General features: G+C 39.7%; 1 protein-coding gene across 4 annotated transcripts in view; it reads left to right on the plus strand.

The window, feature by feature from the left end:
* Window positions 1–17,525, plus strand: part of LOC120634877 (neural/ectodermal development factor IMP-L2-like) — a 99,024-nt gene extending 81,499 nt beyond the window's left edge. For 2 of the 4 annotated variants that reach the window (XM_039905721.1, XM_039905723.1), the window contains exons 2-7: window positions 7,203–7,389; window positions 9,856–10,016; window positions 11,977–12,139; window positions 14,207–14,400; window positions 15,106–15,230; window positions 16,511–17,525. In XM_039905721.1, coding sequence (XP_039761655.1) covers window positions 7,278–7,389; window positions 9,856–10,016; window positions 11,977–12,139; window positions 14,207–14,400; window positions 15,106–15,230; window positions 16,511–16,553 — 798 coding nt within the window. In that variant the 5' untranslated portion in view covers window positions 7,203–7,277 and the 3' untranslated portion in view covers window positions 16,554–17,525. Of the gene's footprint in view, window positions 1–4,937; window positions 5,195–7,202; window positions 7,390–9,855; window positions 10,017–11,976; window positions 12,140–14,206; window positions 14,401–15,105; window positions 15,231–16,510 lie in introns of those variants that run through there. The other 2 variants (XM_039905722.1, XM_039905724.1) reach the window with 2 other exon arrangements.
* Window positions 17,526–21,260: the final 3,735 nt, after the last annotated feature.

The following is a 21,260-nucleotide window of genomic DNA, read 5'->3' on the forward strand; positions in this document are numbered from 1 at the left end:
ACGGAAGATGGGAGGGCATTCCAGGCCTTTGCGGTGCGGATCAGAAAGGAAGAAGCAAAACGCGTACGTTGTTTATTTTTTCAACAAAGTAACGGTGCAGATTCTTTCGGTGCCTCGCGGTTCGATGGTAGAATGGAGATGGTTTAACCAAATCTAATAGCTCCTTAGCACACTCTCCGAAATTTACTTAACACCTATTACTCTGGTTGATGCACACAGGCAGTTGCGTGCACTTGGTTTCTTACCAGGGTATGCATACGGCAGGAAAATCGCTATACGAGATATGTATCAATTTTAGGGTATGCAGTGCTTTTGTGCATGTATGAAGTGCACGCCGCTGGACACAGAGCGGCACGTTGCTGGACGTGTTGCTAGCATGCCCTGCGAAGTGTTGCTCTGTTTATATGCGACGGTTTTTCACTTACCAGCATGCCATCTGCTGAAGGTCTGGAGAAGATAAAGAAGACACGAAAAATAATAAATTGTGCTTATTTCAGATCGGCCCTCGCTTTTGTGGGCCCTTAACATTGTTACTAGATGCTGTGTGGTCGACATGCGAGCAGTTTTATCGCTAAGATGATGAACTTAAATTTTTTTTTTATGCAAACGTTTATCCCGTAACTATCCCGAAATTTCAGCTTTACTGCCTCATCTTTTACCGAAAGCCCAAATAATTTTTTTTGGTTATAATAATCAAACTCAAAAATTTGAAAACAGTTTTTTCTTATTTTTTTAACCAAAAGCCAAGTGTTACAGTAATTTTATAAAGTGGGTAAATATCCAACATTTATGTGGCGGATTTTACATATATTATTATTATGATATTTTTATACTTTTTTTTTAATTTTCAACAGTGAAATTATAAAAGAAAAATAAAAAACACTACTAAAAGTTTATAAAAAATACATATTCAAGATTTAAGAAAATAAACAAAAATAACCTGTTCTTAAATTAAAATAAATAAAATCGAAAACTTCTTCGAGACCACCACAGAGAGGCATAGTGCCTAAGATGCTGGCAGCATTACCCCTTTGAATGGCCACACTAATTCTTTAGCTTTTCTTTTATATTTTCATACAGTTTTCACGATATTTCTATAAATTATATTCATTACTTTTAATATGTTACTTTCGTTAGCTCACTGACTGTTAACAAAAAAACTGAAAACAGGGGTTATCATAATAGCATTAACACTGAAGACATGGATGGCTGCACGGTGATATACCTTTGCCTTTTCACTATGGAATAAATGAAAATAATAGTATTGAAGCCTACTTTATCATTGCCATTCAAGTTGTGACCGATAACAATTGAATGAATGAATGAATTGTAAAAGAAAGAGTAAAACAACATAAAGATAAATATAACTAGCAAAGCTCGCGTCTAAATGCAAACCAATATGCAAATTTTTATGTATTGGATAGAAGCAGGCATTACTTTGCGAAAATCCATAATATATTATGAAAATTGAGCTTAAATTGCTATACTTCGCGAACAGCAGGGGAATCTGTATGGTGTAAGTTATAATTTATTCAATCCTTATACTCCACACAATTAATTATTGTTAAGTCAACATCTCCTGAGGATGCTCCGGTTTCGGACCGAAACGAGCGTAGAGGGTACATCGCCGAAGTCTGTTTGGTGAAGAACCGAATTTGTTTTACATATAAAACCCTATCGGCTCTACCGGCAAGATTTAACGTTTCCATATAAGACCGATTAGGGGTCTGATATATCTGCCATACCCCTAACAGGTTAACCCAATACCATATTAGACTGCATCATCACTTACCTGACTTGTTACTTGTAGAGGAAAAAAAAATCCAAAACGGAAATCGAACTGATATCGCTCTTATCTTATCGTTCATAGATATGAGAGCTACCAGTTTTACTATTGCGTGGAAACTTAAAATCTTCAGGACTCCCTCAGGATATCACAATAATGAATGTACAAGTTTAAACACGCAGTCGTTGGTCGCATCCATTTTTTTTTTTCATTTTTCGGAAGGACACTTGCCGATAACCACCTGAGGGTTTGCTACGGCGTCACCGGGGGAGTGGGGCGAGCGCGAAAGCTCGTCATGGGAAGAGCCCCAGGGCTCGACGACATCGGGTCGCATCCTCTCCGAACGCAGCTTTTATATTTCAAGCTCTGAAGCATAACGGCCTGTATACACGATGCGGCAGTGACGCCGTGCCTGATCGATACTACTACGGCGATCCATAGAATAGTCTTACTACAGTGAACTAGTTAATCTGTACAAAGTTCTAATATTCATTGGTAAAAATAATTTAAAAAAAAATTGGTTTAAAAAGAGCTTATATTGAATGTTAACAGCGCGTTGCGGTATCTATTTAATCAATAATTGTTCTCGTTTCTCCTTGCTCTCTGAAGCATAAGAGCCTGTATACACGATGCGGCAGTGACGCAGTGCCTGATCCATGCTAATACAGCGATCCATACAACAGTCTTACTACCGTGAATCTGTTAATCTGTCTAAAGTCCTGATATTCATTGGTAAAAAAATTATTTAAAAAAAAAAAATGGTTTAAAAGGAGCTTATATCGAATGTTAACAGCGCGGTGCGGCGGCGGTATCTATTTAATCAATAATTGTACTCGTTTATGTAGCAGAAAAAATATGTATTTACTTGAACAGGTACTTAATATGACAAGCTGCTTCCAAATTTCTAAATGCCAGAAGTCAATGTTCTACTTTAATGCCATGAAAAATCATAAGAATTGAATTGAAGAGCCCCGGGGCTCGACGACATCGGGGAGGAAGGGGGGACGTCGACCCGAGGGGCCTCCTCGGAGCTCGGTTCTACGTTAATGTGACTGTTGGTGGACTTTTGGCCTATATATTGTCCGAAGACCATGATAAGGGTCCACGTCCAGATGACGGTCCGAAATTGGGGCATTCGTCTTCGCCGGCGAAGACGCTGTGTTGGCTGTGTGTGTGTTGGGACACATTGTCAGTAGTTATTTGATCGTCAGGGTCGTCAAGGACATGCTTCGGACGTCTCCGCCTAAGCTCGACGTTGGGGACGGGGTATAAGTAGAGGCAGTTATTTATACAAAACCCTAATTTGTATCCACGCGAAACCGTACAGGAACCCTAAATCGTTTGGCAGCACGTCTTTGTTGGTAATTCCGGGGTAATTGTTGATTCCGGTTGGTAATTCATTGTTAGATGAGATAGTCAGGAGATGTTGACTTAACAATCATTCATTGTAAAGTCAACATCTCCTGAGGATGCTCCGGTTTCGGAGCGAAACGTGCGTAGAGGGTATATTGCCGAAGATCTGTTTGGTGTGGAGTATAAGGATTGAAGAAATTATAAATTACACCACACAGATTCTCCTGCTTTTCGCGGAGTATAGCAAATTAAGCTTAATTTTGATAATATATCATGGATTTCCGCAAAGTAACGCCTGCTTCTATCCAATAGAAACATTAATTGAAAATTCGTGTTCAATGTCTAAATAGAAGTAGTAGGCAGAGCTTTTTGTGACAGAGCTCGATACCGAGACAGAGATGCTGTGTTCCGGTCTGAAGGGCGTGGATGCCGGTGTAATTGCAGGCAGATGAGGTTTAAAACTTACACCACTGGTTGATGCGGCAAGTTACAGGCCGTGTTCCTTGTGACCCTGAGAACTGTCGCTCTGTTTATGTGCCATTATTTTCCACTTACCATACGGTGAGCCACATGCTCGATCAGCCAATTAAAAATATGAAAAAAAAACTTCATACGAAAAAAAAAAAACGAAATTCAAAAATTCTTTATTCACGTAGGCCTATCACAGGCACGTATGAAGCGTACATACATATATGTTTACATAATTGTAAGGGGATGGTGATAACTTCGTTCGCCAACTTAAACCTAAAGCTACGAGGGTTCCAAACGCGCCCTGGTCTATGAAGAACCCACAACAAACTTAGCCGGGTCATTTTTTTTTTTTTCTCGATAACTTGTTAACCATATCTTGATAACCATCAGTGTATAATGTACACAGTAAACTATGCCGCAGATTTTTTATAGTTATCATTGACGTACAAAGCGCAAGCTATTCCTACAGCAGGGCTAGCACAGATGGGACCAAAATTATATCCCCCGATTATATACCCTGAAAGGGGATATTATTAACGTGTCCACCTGCTAAATCACGGGAAAATGGAATAGGAGAAGCTTACACCCGTTCATTATTGAAATACACCAAATAGGTTTCAGTAAACGTGTTATGTGGTAAGAAAAACATAATTTCAGCGCCCGCTTCAAAAAACTTATCTAATATAACCTGCTTACAATGTAACGCAAAAAAGAGGTTCACAAATAGGTCAAACTTTTAGCACACCTATTTTTGCATACGTAGCTAAAAATGCATTAACAAATGAACAACTAACGCCATCTATCGAAGGAGTAAAGCAACAGAAAACAAACCTAGATTCTACTTTTAAATATTTCTTACGCAACATTTTAGTACTTTTCATATCATAAAAAAAAATTGATTAGAGAATGCATGCTTATGATAACGATTAGTTTTTGCATTTTCTCTTAATTGTCTCTATTGGAAACAATATTTTCATAACTTATGCATGCATAATAATATTTTATAAAAAGACTCGTACACGTACAAAAAAAAACTTTTTGTTTCGAAATTTATTTATTTAAGTAACAACATTAACACAATTTTATTCCTATTTTTTAATCAAACTGCACACTAAAAAGTATCAGAAAGATTGTTTAGTTTACTGTAAAAGACAGATAAAAAAGAAATACAGTGTAGACTTATGATAATACAATACGACATAACGTATCGTCCCCGTGTCGTAATAGCGTTCGGTGCGTGCATTTTTCAATTTGGAATTCAAGAAGTCCGAACGCCTATATATATGCCGCGGTAGTTGCCGCTCATTTAGTCCCTACCAATGCTCCTGTGAGAGCGCCTAAATTAAAACGTGCGATCGATTTTAAAATTTAGAACGATCTTATATTTTTTTTCCTCTATCAACGTTTAGAAATTTAAAGACTGTGTTAATAATAATTTCGTCGTTTGTATTGCAATTAAAAATTGTGGCCGTTTAGTACAGACAGTGATATTTTGTTATATTTTTTTAAAAATTTTACTGCTTAGTGTACGTTTGTAAGGAGGTTTTCGCGCGTGAAATAAAACCTTCGCGGTTGATTTTAAAGGTAACTAACTAGTTATTTTTTTAATCTTTTATTTTTGAATAGATTGATTGCTTTTGTGTTTGTATTTGTTATTTTTAATTTCAATCATTTTTTTAACAGTGCAATAACGATTTAAATGGTTATTTTTATTAAATAACTCGTTATAACGCCTTACGTATTTACGCTCTACATCAACGTAAACGTAAAAAAAGATGATGCAATGCCAGCGCTGTCTTACAGTGAAGCGTCCCTTTACCCTATTGTTAATAATAGAAAAAAACTTTCCTTCCATTTTAGAAAAACTTTGTAGGGTTATTATTACTGTTGTGAAATTATCATATTAATTATTAATAAACAACCAGAGGGCTCTGCAATCTTGGGTTTTTATAAAAAAAAAAATCTACTTTATAATTTAATATGGTATTATTTATCAAGGCTAGTTTTTATGTTTAAGCGCCAATCGAGTCTGATAGAAGACTTTAGTCAAGGCTAGTTACCGAATAGCACCCTACCGACGAAGACGTCCCCCTAAGCGATTCGCGTTAAAACCAATTAGGGGTACGGGTTTATCGTAAGTTTATTATCACGAGGGAATTAAAAAAAAAGCAAGCTAGCTTTAGTTCCTACAGTCCTACTGTCTGCAGGGCTAGTACGGGCAAGGGACGAAAATTATATCCCCTGACAAGGTATATAATGAACGTGTCTACACGTTCATTATATACCTTGTGAACGTGTGTAAACATGGAATAAGCGAAGTCAACCCCCGTTTATTATCTTTATATATATAAAAGGTAAAGGTGACTGACTGACTGACTGACTGACTGATCTATCAACGTACAGCTCTAAATACTTGACGGATCGGGCTAAAATTTTGCACACAGATAGTTATTACAATGTAGGAATCCGCTAAGAAAGGATTTTTGAAAATTCCAACCCTAAGTGGGTAAAATGGGGAATAAAAGTTTGTATAAAATCCTTCATTTATCAATTCATTTTTCAAGTAAATTCCATGAAACTTTGATTTTACGTTTTCGATTGAAAATAAAGAAATAAGTTTTTCACATATTTTAAAAATTCCAACTCAAAAGGCGGATATAGGGGATGAAAAATTATATGAGAGTTTCTGATTTTTTAAGTAATTAACGTACGTATATTTTTCTATTAGCAGCAACACATTTTTTTAAGCCCTTGTAGTTAAAATTTACCACATCAAAAATTTTACTTAACGTGAGCGAAGCCGCGGGCAAAAGCTAGTTAATCATATATTATTTGGATATTACTTCCACGCCAGTGCTTGAGAGTTGATAAAGCTGTGCGAGAAGATATATTTTTATCCTTTTCCGTGGATATTTTCTCCTGTCCATGCTAGCTGTGCTGATGGGAGTATGGGATTTACATCTTGATCCCACAACGCTGCACCAATGCGACTTTGCGGACATAAACTATAGCAATCACATGTTAGCGACAAAATCCGGCACCGACCGTTTAACCTGTTCTCCGAAGTATAAGAAGACCTAAGTGAAAAACACTTCATTTACATTATTGAAGTTATACTTCTTTTGTAGCGATGAAGAAATCTACATCGTAAAGTTATCGTGTCTGAATTCAGTGGTGGACTCCACACACCTTTGAGAACATTATGGAGAACTCTCAGGCATGCAGGTTTCCTCACGATGTTTCCCTTCACCGTGATATTTTAATTATTTCAAGCGCACGTAACTTAGAGACTAAAAATTAGCGGTGCGCGCTGGGATTCGAACTCGCCCCCCGAATCGAATTTATAATTTCTGAATTTACTCTGATCTGGTCTGGCAGGCTTTGGTCGTGGCTAGTTACCACCCTACCGACAAAGACGTGCTGCTAAGCGATTTAGTGTTCCGGTGCGATATCACGTAGACACCTATTAGGGGTATGACTACCTTACTCCCTAACAGGTTAGCCCGCTACCACCTTAGACTGCACGTTAGATTGCAGTCAAGGTCTAACTTGTAGAAACTATAACTTACTTAACACAATTCCTTTGTTCCAGGATACCGGTTACAAGAATCTCAACCCGTACAAAGTCTAGCAAGTACGTGTGACCAGTGGAGTGGCATCGACAGCGATGTACTGTTTGGTTCTGATACTGGCCGCAGCGGCGGTGGTGGGCGGAAGGGCGGCCGTCGTCAGCAGGCATATGAAGTTGTTGGATATAGACAACCACATTGATACCAATGGTAAGACGCAATTTCTTAATATAAGAGCATTTTGTGACACAGCTCGTCCGGGGAAGTACTGCAGCCAGGGTTGCCAGTTCGACTCTTCCTGTTATCGGGCTCAATAACCGATGTTTAATACCACAGTTCTACAAAGCTTTCCCTAGATGGCGTTGGTGAACGTTATTAATTAATAAGCTCGCGCTATCGTTTGTCCCAGTGCATTTTATATGGTCATTGGGTCGCCTCTTCAGTTCAAGTTCAATAATCAAATAAAGTCAGTGCAAAAAAAAGAAGTTTGTTTTATATTTCAACCTGTGGAGTGAAGACCCGAGTACGCGACGCCAGAGCCAAGGTGAATGGTGGGTTTAAGTGCAAACAACCGATTTTTCGGGATTTCAGGGCTTTGGTCGGGAGAAATAAAAAAATAAGTTAATAACATTAATTATACATAATATATTAAGTAAACAAACACATTTTTGCATTGCACTGTAGATATAAGAAAAAAAAACATAGTCGGTATTTGTGACACATAAGATAAGAACCGAATGAGCACGTTTATTGTTTTTGTTCTTGCCATAAGTATTTGCTGTAATTTATTTTTGTGTGTTGTTTGCAAGTTTCGTTAAACGAAAATATGAATTTAAAATTATCGAACTTGTTTTTTCGGGAGATTATTGGCTTTGTCGGGAGTCGGGAGGACATACAAAAATTCGGCAGAATCCCGCCAATTCCCTACCGTCTGAAACCCTAACTGCAGCCATACTTCTGCCGCAAAGCAACATTGGGCGTGGTTTCCGGTGTGAATACAGGCATGCCCTATTTATTTATTTATTTTATTTAAACTCTTTATTTGTACACCACTACACAGTTAGGAAAATAAAGGACGAATAGAGAGAAACACAAAGAAGAGTAGAATACAAAAGGCGGCCTTATCGCTTAAAAGTAAATTAGGATCAGGACAACAAGAGCGATAACAAATAGGTGGTGTGAAATTATTATAAACCTACATTCAAATAACTACACACGAATACGTAAACAAAATGTACACAAATAAAAACATAAAATAAAATATATATAAAAATAATAAACTAATATATATTATGATATAATTATATTAATGAATAGATGGAAAGAAATAAAAACCAGTCGTCTTATTGCGCAAGATAATAAGATTTAACTGCATTTTTAAACATCAAGCGATTTTGCCTGTCGTATGTTCGTTGGGAGAGCATTCCACAAACCGATAGCCTGCACTGCGAAGGAAAGCTTATAAAACTGCTTAGTGTTGCCTTGGTTATTATTGCTGGTTATCCACTTACCAGCAGGTCCATCGTCTTAGTCCGTCAGTTATCACTTCAAAAAATTTATCTGATTCCATTAGATACCTCTTGATATCCACTTTTGATTCCAATGGTGAGATGCAACTTCTTGATATACCCTTCTGATTACTATGGTTAAATACTACTTCTTGATGTCCTACTTCTGATCCCAATGGTGTGAGACGCAACTGCTTGAAATTTAACTTCTGATTCCAAAAGAGAGACGGTGAAATACTACTTCTTGCTATCCCACTTCTGATTCCAATTTTAAAATGCAACTTTTTAGTATCTTACTCCTATTTTTGGAGCACGGCCCGATAATTCCCAGTTCGTCTGCGAAAGGTTCAGAAACCCATTGTGAGGTTGAGTATACGCTTTTACAACATAATTCAGTTGGTAATTTTGGACATACCAATGCATAAGTGAGATGCAAGCAAGCGCTGGTAGAGCCTAGAAGCCTACTGAGTAAGACTATCTAGACTAGACTAGACTAGACTATCGGAGAAGCCGAATTCGATAGCTTGCACGCACCTCTAACTCCTCGGAGTTATATGTGCTTTTATAACCTGGTTGCTGTACAAATGATCAATTTCTTAGTTAGGAGGTTTCTTGGAAACAGTCTCCGATCTTTAGATGATGTTTAGTTTTATGTGTTTTATCTTCTTATTAGAATCTACCCTACAAACCGATGGTAGAGTCACTACAAATAGACAGACTAAACTTGGCGTTTCAAATTTGCTTTACTTAATTTTTTTTTTGTTTAGCTTTGACTTTAGAGTGAGGAAATACTAGGGATATTTTAATTCTGATTTTCGGAAGCTTAGAATAAAAAATAGAGCATCAAACCAATTTACCTTCCCCCAAATTTTTTTAACATCGTGTCCCAAAAATTGGTCTTGACGACAAGAGCTGACGCTTATTTAGCACAACGGCTAAGTCTGGCAATTCAAAGGGGCAATAGCGCCAGCATTTTGGGTACCATGCCCATAAGTCAACAGTTAGACGGCTTATATTTTTTATAAATATTAACGTTAGTTTGTAATTATTATTATGTACTTATTTTCTTATTGGAATTATATTTAGGAATAATACTTGAAATCAATTATCATACAACTCCTTCCCCCTGGAAACTATCGCGATACCGCAACTATTTGTCTCCTTCCAGCAGTGCCAACGAGGAGGACAAAGCCGTTCATAAAGCTGATCCGAGGACCCGCAGCCAGCATAGCGCACCGACCTGGCACCACCCTGGAGCTGACCTGCGAAGCGGTGGCTGAGCCAGCACCCTCCGTGCATTGGTTCAAGAACGACGCGCCGGTGTATGAGGTAGGGCATTTCAAAAACCAAACAAACTAGCGTGCAAACCGTATCCAGCAGTCCCACCTGACAAAGTTGCATGAAGTTATACTTCTTTTGGCGCGTTATGGAAAAATGATGAAAGTAAATTTTTACGATGCGCGCGCACACCGTCATCAAAAACCGACACCATGAAGTTAGCTATACGGTTTGACAGTGTACACTTTTATTTGTCAAAGTCTGCGGGCTCATTCCGGTGATTAAATTGATAATTGTACAAAAGGCTAAAATTTTAATGTGGAGTGAAACTTGGTTGTCCAATAATGAGTCTATTAGTACTCCCAATTTAATTATGTTTATCATATCCATTTCTTCAATTATGTAGAAATAATTTTTTTGAGATATTTAAATACACTTTATTTAAATAGGGAATGCATTATAATAAAACTTTCAACGTTTTTTCTACAAACTTAGAAAGAAGGCGAAAGATAATTGTTTTACCATAGGTAAGCCCTTGTTACTGCAATCTCAACTGATGATAGCGGCGATGCAGTCTAAAATGGCAGTGGGCTAACCTTGTAGGCATTTATGTCAAACCCAACCGTCGGCGTTATCGATAAAACAGTAACTAGCCACAGCCGAGGCCTCCCAGCAGACCAAAACAGGGAAATGTCAGATTTATAAATTTCCAATTTAACCCGACGTGGAGTCAAACCCGGGCCTCTCACACAGGTATAAGCCAAAACCCTCACTGCTAGCGTTTTTTTTCTCAATAAGTGGTTCTATAGAAATTCCTTTGATGAATATATGGACCTACTTTTGTTGTTCAAAGAGTACACAAACAAAATACTAGCAAATGCACCGTTTACAATTTGACAGTCGTAACGCTACATAACCATATATTCCAGCACGACACGACATAGAATTCTCCCTGAGGAAAGGATAAAACTTTATCTTCTCCCAACTTTCTTAGCATTGACGCCCAAGTGGAAATAATAAACGCACAATAAACGGGGGTAACCTTGGGACTATTCTCAGTTGCTTTGACAAGTGGACACGCTAATTTAGGACACGTATAAAGGGGTATAATTTGGGGATATAATTTTTGTCTCCTGCCTATTCGAACTGTGCAGACATGGGCGTATTTACTCTAGGTCCAACAGGGCCATTTCCCGGGATGGCAAGTTGCGAGGGGCGGCGCAAGCAGAAGCTAGAGTAAATGTACTTTTTAAACTGGAAAATTTAATCGTTCCCGTATATAACCTCTTTTCTTGCCCGGCTAAGTTTGTTGTGGGCTCTTCTTAGACCAGGGCGCGTTTGGAACCCTCGTAGCTTTACGTTTAAGTTGGCAAACGAAGAGTTAAATGTTAAAATATATGTATGAACGCTACATAAGTGCCTGTGATTGGCCTTTATGAATATAGAATATTTGAATTTTATTTTTTGGTTTGAATTTGAATTTTTCCACGCTATAGCATTTATAACACTAGTGGGGAAATAGGGGTTGTATAAATGCGAATAGGACAACGGACGAAGCACTTCTAATATTGGAGAAATGGTGTTGCACCCAACACATTACCGGCCCATACAGGGCACGGGTTTACTCCCAACGAGAAGGGGTTAAGGCCGTAGTCCACCACGCTTGCCCATTGTGGATTGGTGGAATTCACGCACCTTTGAGAACATTGTAGAGAACTTTAATGCATGCAGGTTTTTTCGCGATAAGTTAATTGCCTAAAACGTATGTTTAAAAAGGTTAGAGGTGCGTGCGGGGATTTGAACTCGGGCCCTCGAAAGTGAAGTCAAAGTCCTACCCACTGGAATATCACCGCTTTAAATGCAGTATTTGCTAATTTTATTATTTCTTTATTTCGTTAAATAATGGGGCGGCCACTCTACCGGCGCTGAATCTTAAATAACACCACTGCATGCAAGCAACCAATGGTGTAAACGACTTCACTTTGTTTTGAACCCACCTGTCTATTTCCAGTACGACAAAGAGTCCAGTGAGGTGATACCCACCAACCCGTCGTCGGTGGCGCGGATCTCTTCGACCCTTCTGGTGTCACGTACGGAAGAGCCCGCGCACTACACTTGCCTCGCAGTGGCGGGCGTGCACAGTGCCCGTGCCTCCACCCTGGTCTACCGCACCGGTGAGTTCCCTTACTATACCTTTCGTAGTTAGTTATGGACAGTTGGCAGCGACCTTGCTTTCTGAGTCAAAGACTGAGAAAGAGTTGGATTCCCACAACTGGGGAAATGTTTGTGTGATGAACATGAATGTTTTTCAGTGTCTGGGTGTTTATCTATATTTTTATTATTATATACTTATTATTTATGTATATTATTGATAAAAAATCCTCAGTGATCTTAGTGCCCATGACACAAGTTACGCTTACTTTGGGGCTAGATGGCGATATGTGTATTGTTTTAATATGTAAAAGCTTTTAAAACTATGTTTACTGTATTTTGCAAATAAAGATATTATATCCTAAAAAGTAGGCAACGTTTATTTATTAAAGGTATCTCCAATCCAAATTTCAGTTATATCCACTCAGTAGTATTTGCTAGTCTGTAGAATAGCAACACGTCCCGGCTTCGCACGGTTGCAATGTGGATACCAATGTACAACAATACAACTCCGTAATACATTGTCCATGTCATAAGGTTTAGCCAAATTTGTAGAGCGCACAAAAAATATGTTTGCTACGATAGGATATCACGTTAGAAATCTTTAAATTTCTTTGCTTTTCTCTCGTGTAACTTACGTTTACTACAAGTAAACGTTTCCCTTGAATCAGTTAAACAATTTCTGAAAAGTAAATTAGAATCTATTGAGTAGTTTAAAAGATCTAGGCGTACAAACAGCGAAAACTTTGTTTTATAAAACGCCTACGTAAATTATCATCGCAAATGTGCACATAAGGAAGTAAACAAGTCGCCCCGTACAGGCGCATAAAACATAACCAAGGCGCGTAGTTATGGGACTTGCGCGATATTTGCCCTACTTCTCCTAACACAGAAACTTTTCTATTATAGTGACAAATAACCTTGTTTACTTGACCTACGCCAAAAACTTGTTAAGTCGTGTTAACTTTACTATCAAGGAAAACAAACAATGCTCGAAGTATCCCGGAAAAACGCGAACATAGCCGCGGGCAGCATATTTTAATAAAAATATAGTAATATAAAAAAAAACAAATAAAAAAAAAAATTATCGATATAAAAACATATGAGTATGAAATTGTCTTTAGTGATGATATTTGGCACACATGTAGCTTCCATCGTGGAAATGGACATAGGATATTATGAAAATTAAGCTTAATTCGCTATACTCCGCGAAAAGCAGCAGAATCTGTATGGTGTAATTTATAATTTGTTCAATCTTCGTACTCCTCACCAAACAGATCTTCGGCAACGTACCCTCTACGCACTCTTTATTTGTACACCACATAAAGCTAAAGATTTAAACAAGAAAACAGAAACATAAGAATAGAAACCGGATACAAAAGGCGGCCTTATTGCTTAGTAGCAATCTTTGCCAGGCCACCTTAGAATAAGGAAAAAAAGAGGAGAACAAAACTGCAGGTGGTTCGAATGTCAAATACATACAAACAAGTTAATAAATAAATAAATAAATATACTACGACAATACACACATCGCCATCTAGCCCCAAAGTAAGCGTAGCTTGGTGTTATGGGTACTAAGATGCCTGATGAATATTTTTATGAATTATACACATAAATACTTAGAAAATACATATAAACAGCCAGACACTGAAAAACATTGATGCTCATCACACAAACATTTTCCAGTAGTGGGAATCGAACCCACGGCCTTGGGCTCAGAAAACAGGTTCGCTGCAAACTGCGCCAATCGGCCGTAGTTACTAAATACTAATACAAAAACTTAATATCCACAAATGCATCACAATAAATATTTCAAATTAAACCTGATAATATTAACTTTACTAGATAATAAATACTTAGATAAGAATAAATAAAGACTTCACTAGTCTTCATGAAATTTTGGAAAATAGTTACCCTTTTGTAATCGGATAGGATAAGTCCCGGGAAAATAGAGTATACCTGCGGGATCTCTTCTAAACAGAGGTACAAATCTTTCCCTCGTAGTGCATCATATGGAATACGATGGAATCATGGAATTTTTATCCGTCAATTATTACATGCAGAGAAAAACATTCGCTATTCGTCCACAGATGGCAGCACGGAAAGCTCCGAGCGGTCCAAACTGGTGCCGCTGGCTCCACGCATCCTGGTCTCCTACAAGATGTTCGTGGACACCATCGGCAGCGACGTCGTGGTGCCTTGCCGCGCGCGCGGGCACCCGCGGCCCAGCGTGTCCTGGCAGACCAGCGATGGACAGGACGTCAACGACGATCCCAGGATGAAGGTATGGAACGATTACTTTTTTTTTTATAGAATCAACAGGCAAAGAACGTATCCTGCAAAGTGCCATGCATCCATCAACTTAAGGCGTTGGTGTTTTCAAAATTTATTTATTTCGTCGGCCGATTGGCGCAGTTCGCAGCGACCAAGCATTCTGAGTCCAAGGCCGTGGGTTCGATTCCCACTACTGGATAATGTTTGTGTGATGAGCATGAATGTTTTTCAGTGTCTGGGTGTTTATATGTATATTGCTATTTATTTATGTATATTAAACACAAAAATATTCATCAGTCATCTCAGTACCCATAACACAAGCTACGCATACTTTGGGGCTAGATGGCGATGTGTGTATTGTCGTAGTATATTTATTTATTTATTTATAAAGTAGGCCTACTTTATAAGCACTTTTGAAACGTCAAGTACGTATGGTTGTAGTGACTCTACCTACCACTAGTTGTTAGGTGCCTTGCAGTGCGATGGTAGAATGGTAGCGTACCGTACTGTTAACATAACTGTCGAATATACTAAATCTTTATATATATATTTCTTGTGTGCGTGTGTATGTCACCGAACTCCTCCTAGATGGCTTGACCGATATGAATGAATTTTTTGGTATACGTTTGGGTGGCACCCTGGATGGTTTAGATTCACAAATTAGCCCGACAGATGGCGCTGGGGTCCGCTAGTATACTATATTATTCGTCCCCAGGTGCTCCGTTCGGGCGACCTGGTAATATCGTCCCTGCGGTGGGCCGACGTCGGCGAGTACACCTGCCGAGCCGCCAACCTGTTCGGCAGCACGGAGGTCAAGACCTTCATTTATCCGGCCACAGAGTAAGCGAACACTTCCGAGACTACTAAAACGACCCCGGTTTTTTTGTATTATTCCACTTATTTTCATTCGTAGATAACTTAATTTACAAACTGTCGACATTTAAAATATTTATACAACAAACCCATCGATATAATTGAAGTCGCTGAATAGGCCTGATACTTTATCATCATCATCATATCAACCCATTACCGGCCCACTGCAGGGCGCGGGTGTCCTCCCACTATGAGGGGGGGGGGGGGGGTTGTTTAAAGGGTTAAAAATAATAATAATATACACAAACATTTTCCAGTGCGCCAATCGGCTGCCAAAGGTTACCCACGGAACTTGCAAAAAACCATAATAAAGGTGGAGGTAGACGTTGGCACCAGCTAGTTTGCGATAATCTGCGTCGATAGCCTGGTGGGAAAGGCTTTGGCTTTCCTTTCGTTGAGACCGAGTTCGAGCCCCGGTACGCACCACTGACTTTTCGGTGTTATGCGCGTTTTTAATTTGAGCAATTTGAATATAACTTTCTTTAAACGGTGAAGGAAAACATCGTGAGGAAACCTGCATGCCTGAGAGTTCTCCATAACGTTCTCAAGGGCGTGTGAAGTCCACCAATCCGCACTTGGCCAGCGTGGTGGACTACGGCCTAGACCCTTCTCATTCTAAGAGGTGGCCCGTGCCATGTAGTGGGCCGGGTATGGGTGGATGATGAATGAATGAATTATATTACAGGAAATAATCTATTGTTAAGTCAACATTTACTGCTTTTGGCGGATTAAAGCTAATTAAGCTTGATTTTCCTTCCTCGTGGAAATACTTTTTGACGTGACAACGTCTTATAATTCGATGGAGCCGGCTGCACGCACGAAAAAACATGACGTATGCGGCGTTACCTCGCTCTGAGGCGTTCCATTCAAGGCTTGAAGTGCAAGCGAGAGCGAGCGACAAAGAGGCACAGTCGGCCTCCGCGTTCGACATTTGTCTCTCTCCTACTTGAGTGAGCGATGCGTCCGCGTGGACAGCTTCTATACAATAATACATTTACATATTTTCGGCAAGGATGAAGTGCAGTGAAAAGTGAATGTGGTGTCAATTGTTTATAGCAACGATAATATCTTCTATCAAACAAATAAAATTAAAATTTTCTTTTGAAAAATGCAACCATTCCATCAGTGTTTTCTTACGACGTTGTCACTTTCAACTATCGTCAGTAAGCCGACTTTACAGACAACCAATTTTTTTTTTTTCAATAAAATTTATTAAAATAAATAATTTTTTTTTCTTTTTGTTTCAGGCGAAAAGCGCAGGCGGATAATGAAATAAAAAGCAGCGAGTAAACAAAGTTCCTTTTGCTAGTTTAGCTTAGAAGTCTGTAAGGGCGCTTCACATGCGACGCGACACGCCGCGGTTTTGAGTAAATAACATATTTACTTAACTGTACAAAAAAAATTGGTGAAAATAAATCATCGGCTGGCCCGAATAAAGTGTTTTCCAAAGAATTTATATTATTGTATGAAACAGATTGTAAAAAATATTTATTTGTATTTGTATTGTAACTGTCAAGATGGTTTTAAGAAAATGGCGATATTTTTGTTCATTTTAATCGATATCGGTGGTTTTATCTTCTACCACCGTAATAATGACGTTTATTTTGTTCCACTACAGAACACGCGTCTCTTCTCAGAATGAGAAGGGTTTAAGCCGTAGTCCGCCACACTGATTGGTAGATTTCACACGCTCTGGCCTGTTTTTTGTGTATTCACACTAAAAATGAGCTTTTAGAATGGTTTTATTGCAAAAATAAGTGTCAAATTAATCGCTATTAGGCTCTTCTATAGTTTTGCCAAGTTTAAGCCTCTATACTTTCAGAGTGAGAAAAATTATTGAAGATAAGTTACATGGCACCTAATATTATAAAGAAGAGAGAAGACAAATTTCACACTAAATTTAAATTTAGAATGGAAACAACGCCATTTTCTTATCAAGCTAAGCTGAATAACGTATTTATTTATTTTATATTTTCATTACTAAACTGAAACTCTTCTTAATTTTGTGTTGCATTTGACACACCGTCTTAAATGAAACACCTTAACTTGAGAACGCCGCGTTTTGTAAGTCCGTGTGAAGACACTCTAACTGTATCGATTCTGCCTATTTTATACTGTATTAAATAAACATAATGAACTATATTAGAGACCTATTATTATTTAAATTATAAACTATGTACTAAACAATTATTGTGATCCAATAAATACTTACTGTAGACTGTGATTCAAATAGATATGGAAATAAAGAACTTTGAATACCAATTGCTTTTTATTTTATCAACTTCTTTAGCTTTAGTTTATTTCTTCGATCTAGGTTGTCGCTTACTCATGAAAAGGTCCAAGGTTCGAGTCCTGTGTCAAGAAATTCAGTACCATCTCCGAGGTACAAATTACTCCTTGACTGCAATCCCACCTGGTGGTAAATGATGATGCAGTCCAATTTAAGAGTGACTAACCTGTAACCTAAAAATTGCAAAAATGGAAAGAGCAGTCATTGAGTATCTTAGGCCGTCACTTAGATTTCGAAATTCTGATATCATGTCCGACCGAACTCCTGGATGAAAATCTGTCCATAAGACAAGAAACTATAACCTTCTTCCTGAATTACCTCCCCATTCATGAGAATCGTGGCCCGTTCACTCCATATCTTCAGATTGTACTACTCTACTCTCGTCTATTCCATCGACTGGCTCTTTCCCTGGTGTGGGCCTGGCTCTTGACCACCTTTCTTTCTCCGTTTTTTCTTCTTCTTTTTCTTCTTTTCCGCGGAAGAGATAGTGGAAGGGTCTGCTGCCATCCGTGCTCGTTGCTGACTCGACGTGGATCCAGCTGAGCGCTGAGGTGGTGCCGAGGGTGCCTGCCCTGCGAGCCTTCTGTGTCCAGATCGGGTTGGTCACGGAGTTGCAGTTGCTTGAGCAGATCCCGAAGCCGCGGCAGCATATGTGCGCCGGAGTTTCCTCTCCGGGAGGAGTCTGTCCTCTAGTGACGCCAGGCGGGCATTCAGCATTCCTCCGACCTGGACCATTACCGTACGACAAATCTCCTCCAGTGAAGCTGGGGTAACCCCAGGGCGGCCAGTTTTGACGTGTTGAGGAGATCTTGTCCGGTGGAAAGTGGGCAGAACCCTGTTTCCGCACCCCCTCCATAGCCGTAGTTGGGCCAACTCTCTGCGTAGACTGGCCATCTCAGCTTGCAGGCGAGAATTATCCGCCTGCAGTCGCCGTGTCTCGTCTCTTCCGAAATGGTACGTGACCCGAGGACTTCCACAGTTCCTTGATAGAAACCGCAGCATCTTTTAGGTCACGCACGAAAGTGCCCTTCAAGTGGGCAGACTTAGTAGCCACCTTTTTGATGAGGTCCAAGTCTTCCCAGACCTGGTCCTGTAGCCGAGCTGCGATCTTCTCGTCCACTCGCTGCCCAACTGGAGATAGCACTTCTTTACGCGCCTCCCGCCGAAAACGGGCGACGATGGCCTCCTTGAGGAGGTCATCCTCCGCCTTTTTATTGGCCTGGGCTTTCGCTTCGGCTCTTTTCTCCATACTAAGGGTCTCCCTGGCCTTGCCAAAGCCGACATAACGTCCATGGGTAGGTGGGCGCCCTCTATCTCTTACAGGGACTGGTGTCCCCGGCCTCTCCTCGTCAGTCGACATATCATCGCCCTCACTGAGGCGTGGGCGCTTCACTCCAGTCCACTGAAAACACCGCCAAAGAGCCAGATCCCGATCTGGGCCTGCTCTCAACGGTTATAAGGCAGCAGTCGGATTCCGACGCTGCCATTTCATTTCCGCTCCTCTTCCCTTCCCCCTTCTCCTACATCCATCCAAAATTTCCCCACCAATCCTAACTCTTCCTCCTTACGCTGGTTGGCCCCCCCGTATACATCAGAGCCGATGCACTGGCTGTCCAGCACAATCCCTTGGGGATTCCCCGCAAGCGGGACCCTTCCGGGTAGATAATTTGGCCGGCGTACTTGTCATATTTTTTTCCCCCATAAACCCCCCGTTGTGACGCCCTTGGCACTGGTTTCCTACCAGCCACTTATCCTATCGGCAGGCGCCAGACCTTGGGATAGGGGTAGTTTTTTATAGAGGTTGTCTTCCGCGCAGCCCCACGCTCAGTGCGCGCGGCCCCCGGTTCCGCTCAGTGCGGAAGCGCCCACCCCACCCCGTGCTGGTTTTGGTTCGCTCCGGGTTTCCCCGGTATTCCCCATATCTGGAAGGCGTTCCACTATCCCGGATGCGCCCGATGGGGGACTAGCAACCCCACGCGGCTCTAAGTACCCATAACACAAACTACGCTTACTTTGGGGCTAGATGGCGATGTGTGTATTGTCGTAGTATATTTATTTATTTATAAATATATATATATATATATATATATATTCATCAACAGTATTATTTAACAATTAGACGGCTCATATTTTTTTGAAATATTAATGTTAGTTTGTAATTATTATTATGTATTTACTAATTGGAAATTATTCTTAGTCCTACTTATGAAAAAAATGTTAAAAATATAGATAAAAAAATATAAATAGGTAACTCATATTTTAAACAGGTTATGTTACAGTCCATATGTCAGTTCCATAAAGAGAGATCGCGAAGATGTACTTTAGTACGTCGCGAGATGTTTCGATCTGTCCATAACTTAGAGAGCTGAGACATAGCACTATTCCACATACCTAGTTTTATTTGCGTAAATTAAATCGTTTACTATTTCCAAGCCAGAGGTTCTATAACTTTAACCTACTTAAACTCACTATGACTATCTAATATCATTCTGCTTAAGCCAAAAGTTTATTTCAATCGATATAATCTAATTAGCAATTTGATTGGCAATCGAATTGTGTGTAAATTGCGCGATTGTACATCGGTAGTGCATGCCATCTTGATCTCAAATTCGTTGGCCAGTTATGGAATCAGATCGGCCGTTCACACGGCGCCAATCTCATCCTAACGACCTCCAAATCGCGAAGATTAGCAATGCGTCTTGTTTATGAGATGAATTTACAGACGTTAAAACAGCTAGATTCGTTTATTCTGAGTACTTTCTTGGTGCAATGTACCTATGGGATCCCGTTCTAGTAAAGCTGCTTATAAAGATACATTACATTCATATTACGGATTCAATTAACTTATAAACTGGATAATTTCAAAATATAACACTTGACGATGACTGCCGTTGGGCGCAGCGGGCAGCGGCTTTCTGAGTCCAAAGCCGTGGGTTCGATTCCCCCAACTGGAAAATGTTTGTGTGATGAACATGAATGTTTTTCAGTGTCTAGTTGTTTATCTGTATGTTATAAGTATTTATGTATATTATTCATAAAAATATTCATCAGTCATCGTAGTACCCATAACACAAGCTACGCTTACTTTGGGGCTGGATGGCGATGTATGTATTGTCGTAGTATATTTGTTATTATTCTTGTTCGTAACATCCTTTACCTTTTTTTTCATTTTCTCTTTTAAAATCCCAAACGCCCGATGTTGCTTTCCGCGCGATCTTTTTTCTTTTTCTTTTTTTTTCCCGCGTCGCTTTAGTCACCAGTCGTTCCAGCTTTTAAGGCAGCGCCGTGTTATCGCCTAATCAAATCTCTGACGGTTTTTATCGAACGTTGAAGGGATTATTGATTTGCATATTATTTAGTATTATTTCATATAGCTAATCTAGATTTTACTTTAAGTAATATTCAAGTAACCTAACACCGTTACACGATAGGCCGAAAGTGCTGGCGACCCCGCACAGGTAAACGCAGCGATGGTTGGCCCCCAACTAGGTGGATAGATGACACCAAACGGGTCGCTGGGAGCCGCTGCAAGAACTGCTTAGAAAAGACCGGAACATGCTGCTTGGTAGCAGAAATAAACATGGCGGTAATACATTCCTGGAAGAGCTCTGTCACAGACCCCTCTACTATCTACTGGGTACTAAAATAACAGGAATAATATATGTGTAACAACTAGCAATATATATGTTATTGTAAATGCAAATGAA

The sequence above is a fragment of the Pararge aegeria genome, chromosome 25, assembly GCF_905163445.1.
Source record: "Pararge aegeria chromosome 25, ilParAegt1.1, whole genome shotgun sequence".
Lineage (NCBI taxonomy): Eukaryota > Metazoa > Arthropoda > Insecta > Lepidoptera > Nymphalidae > Pararge > Pararge aegeria.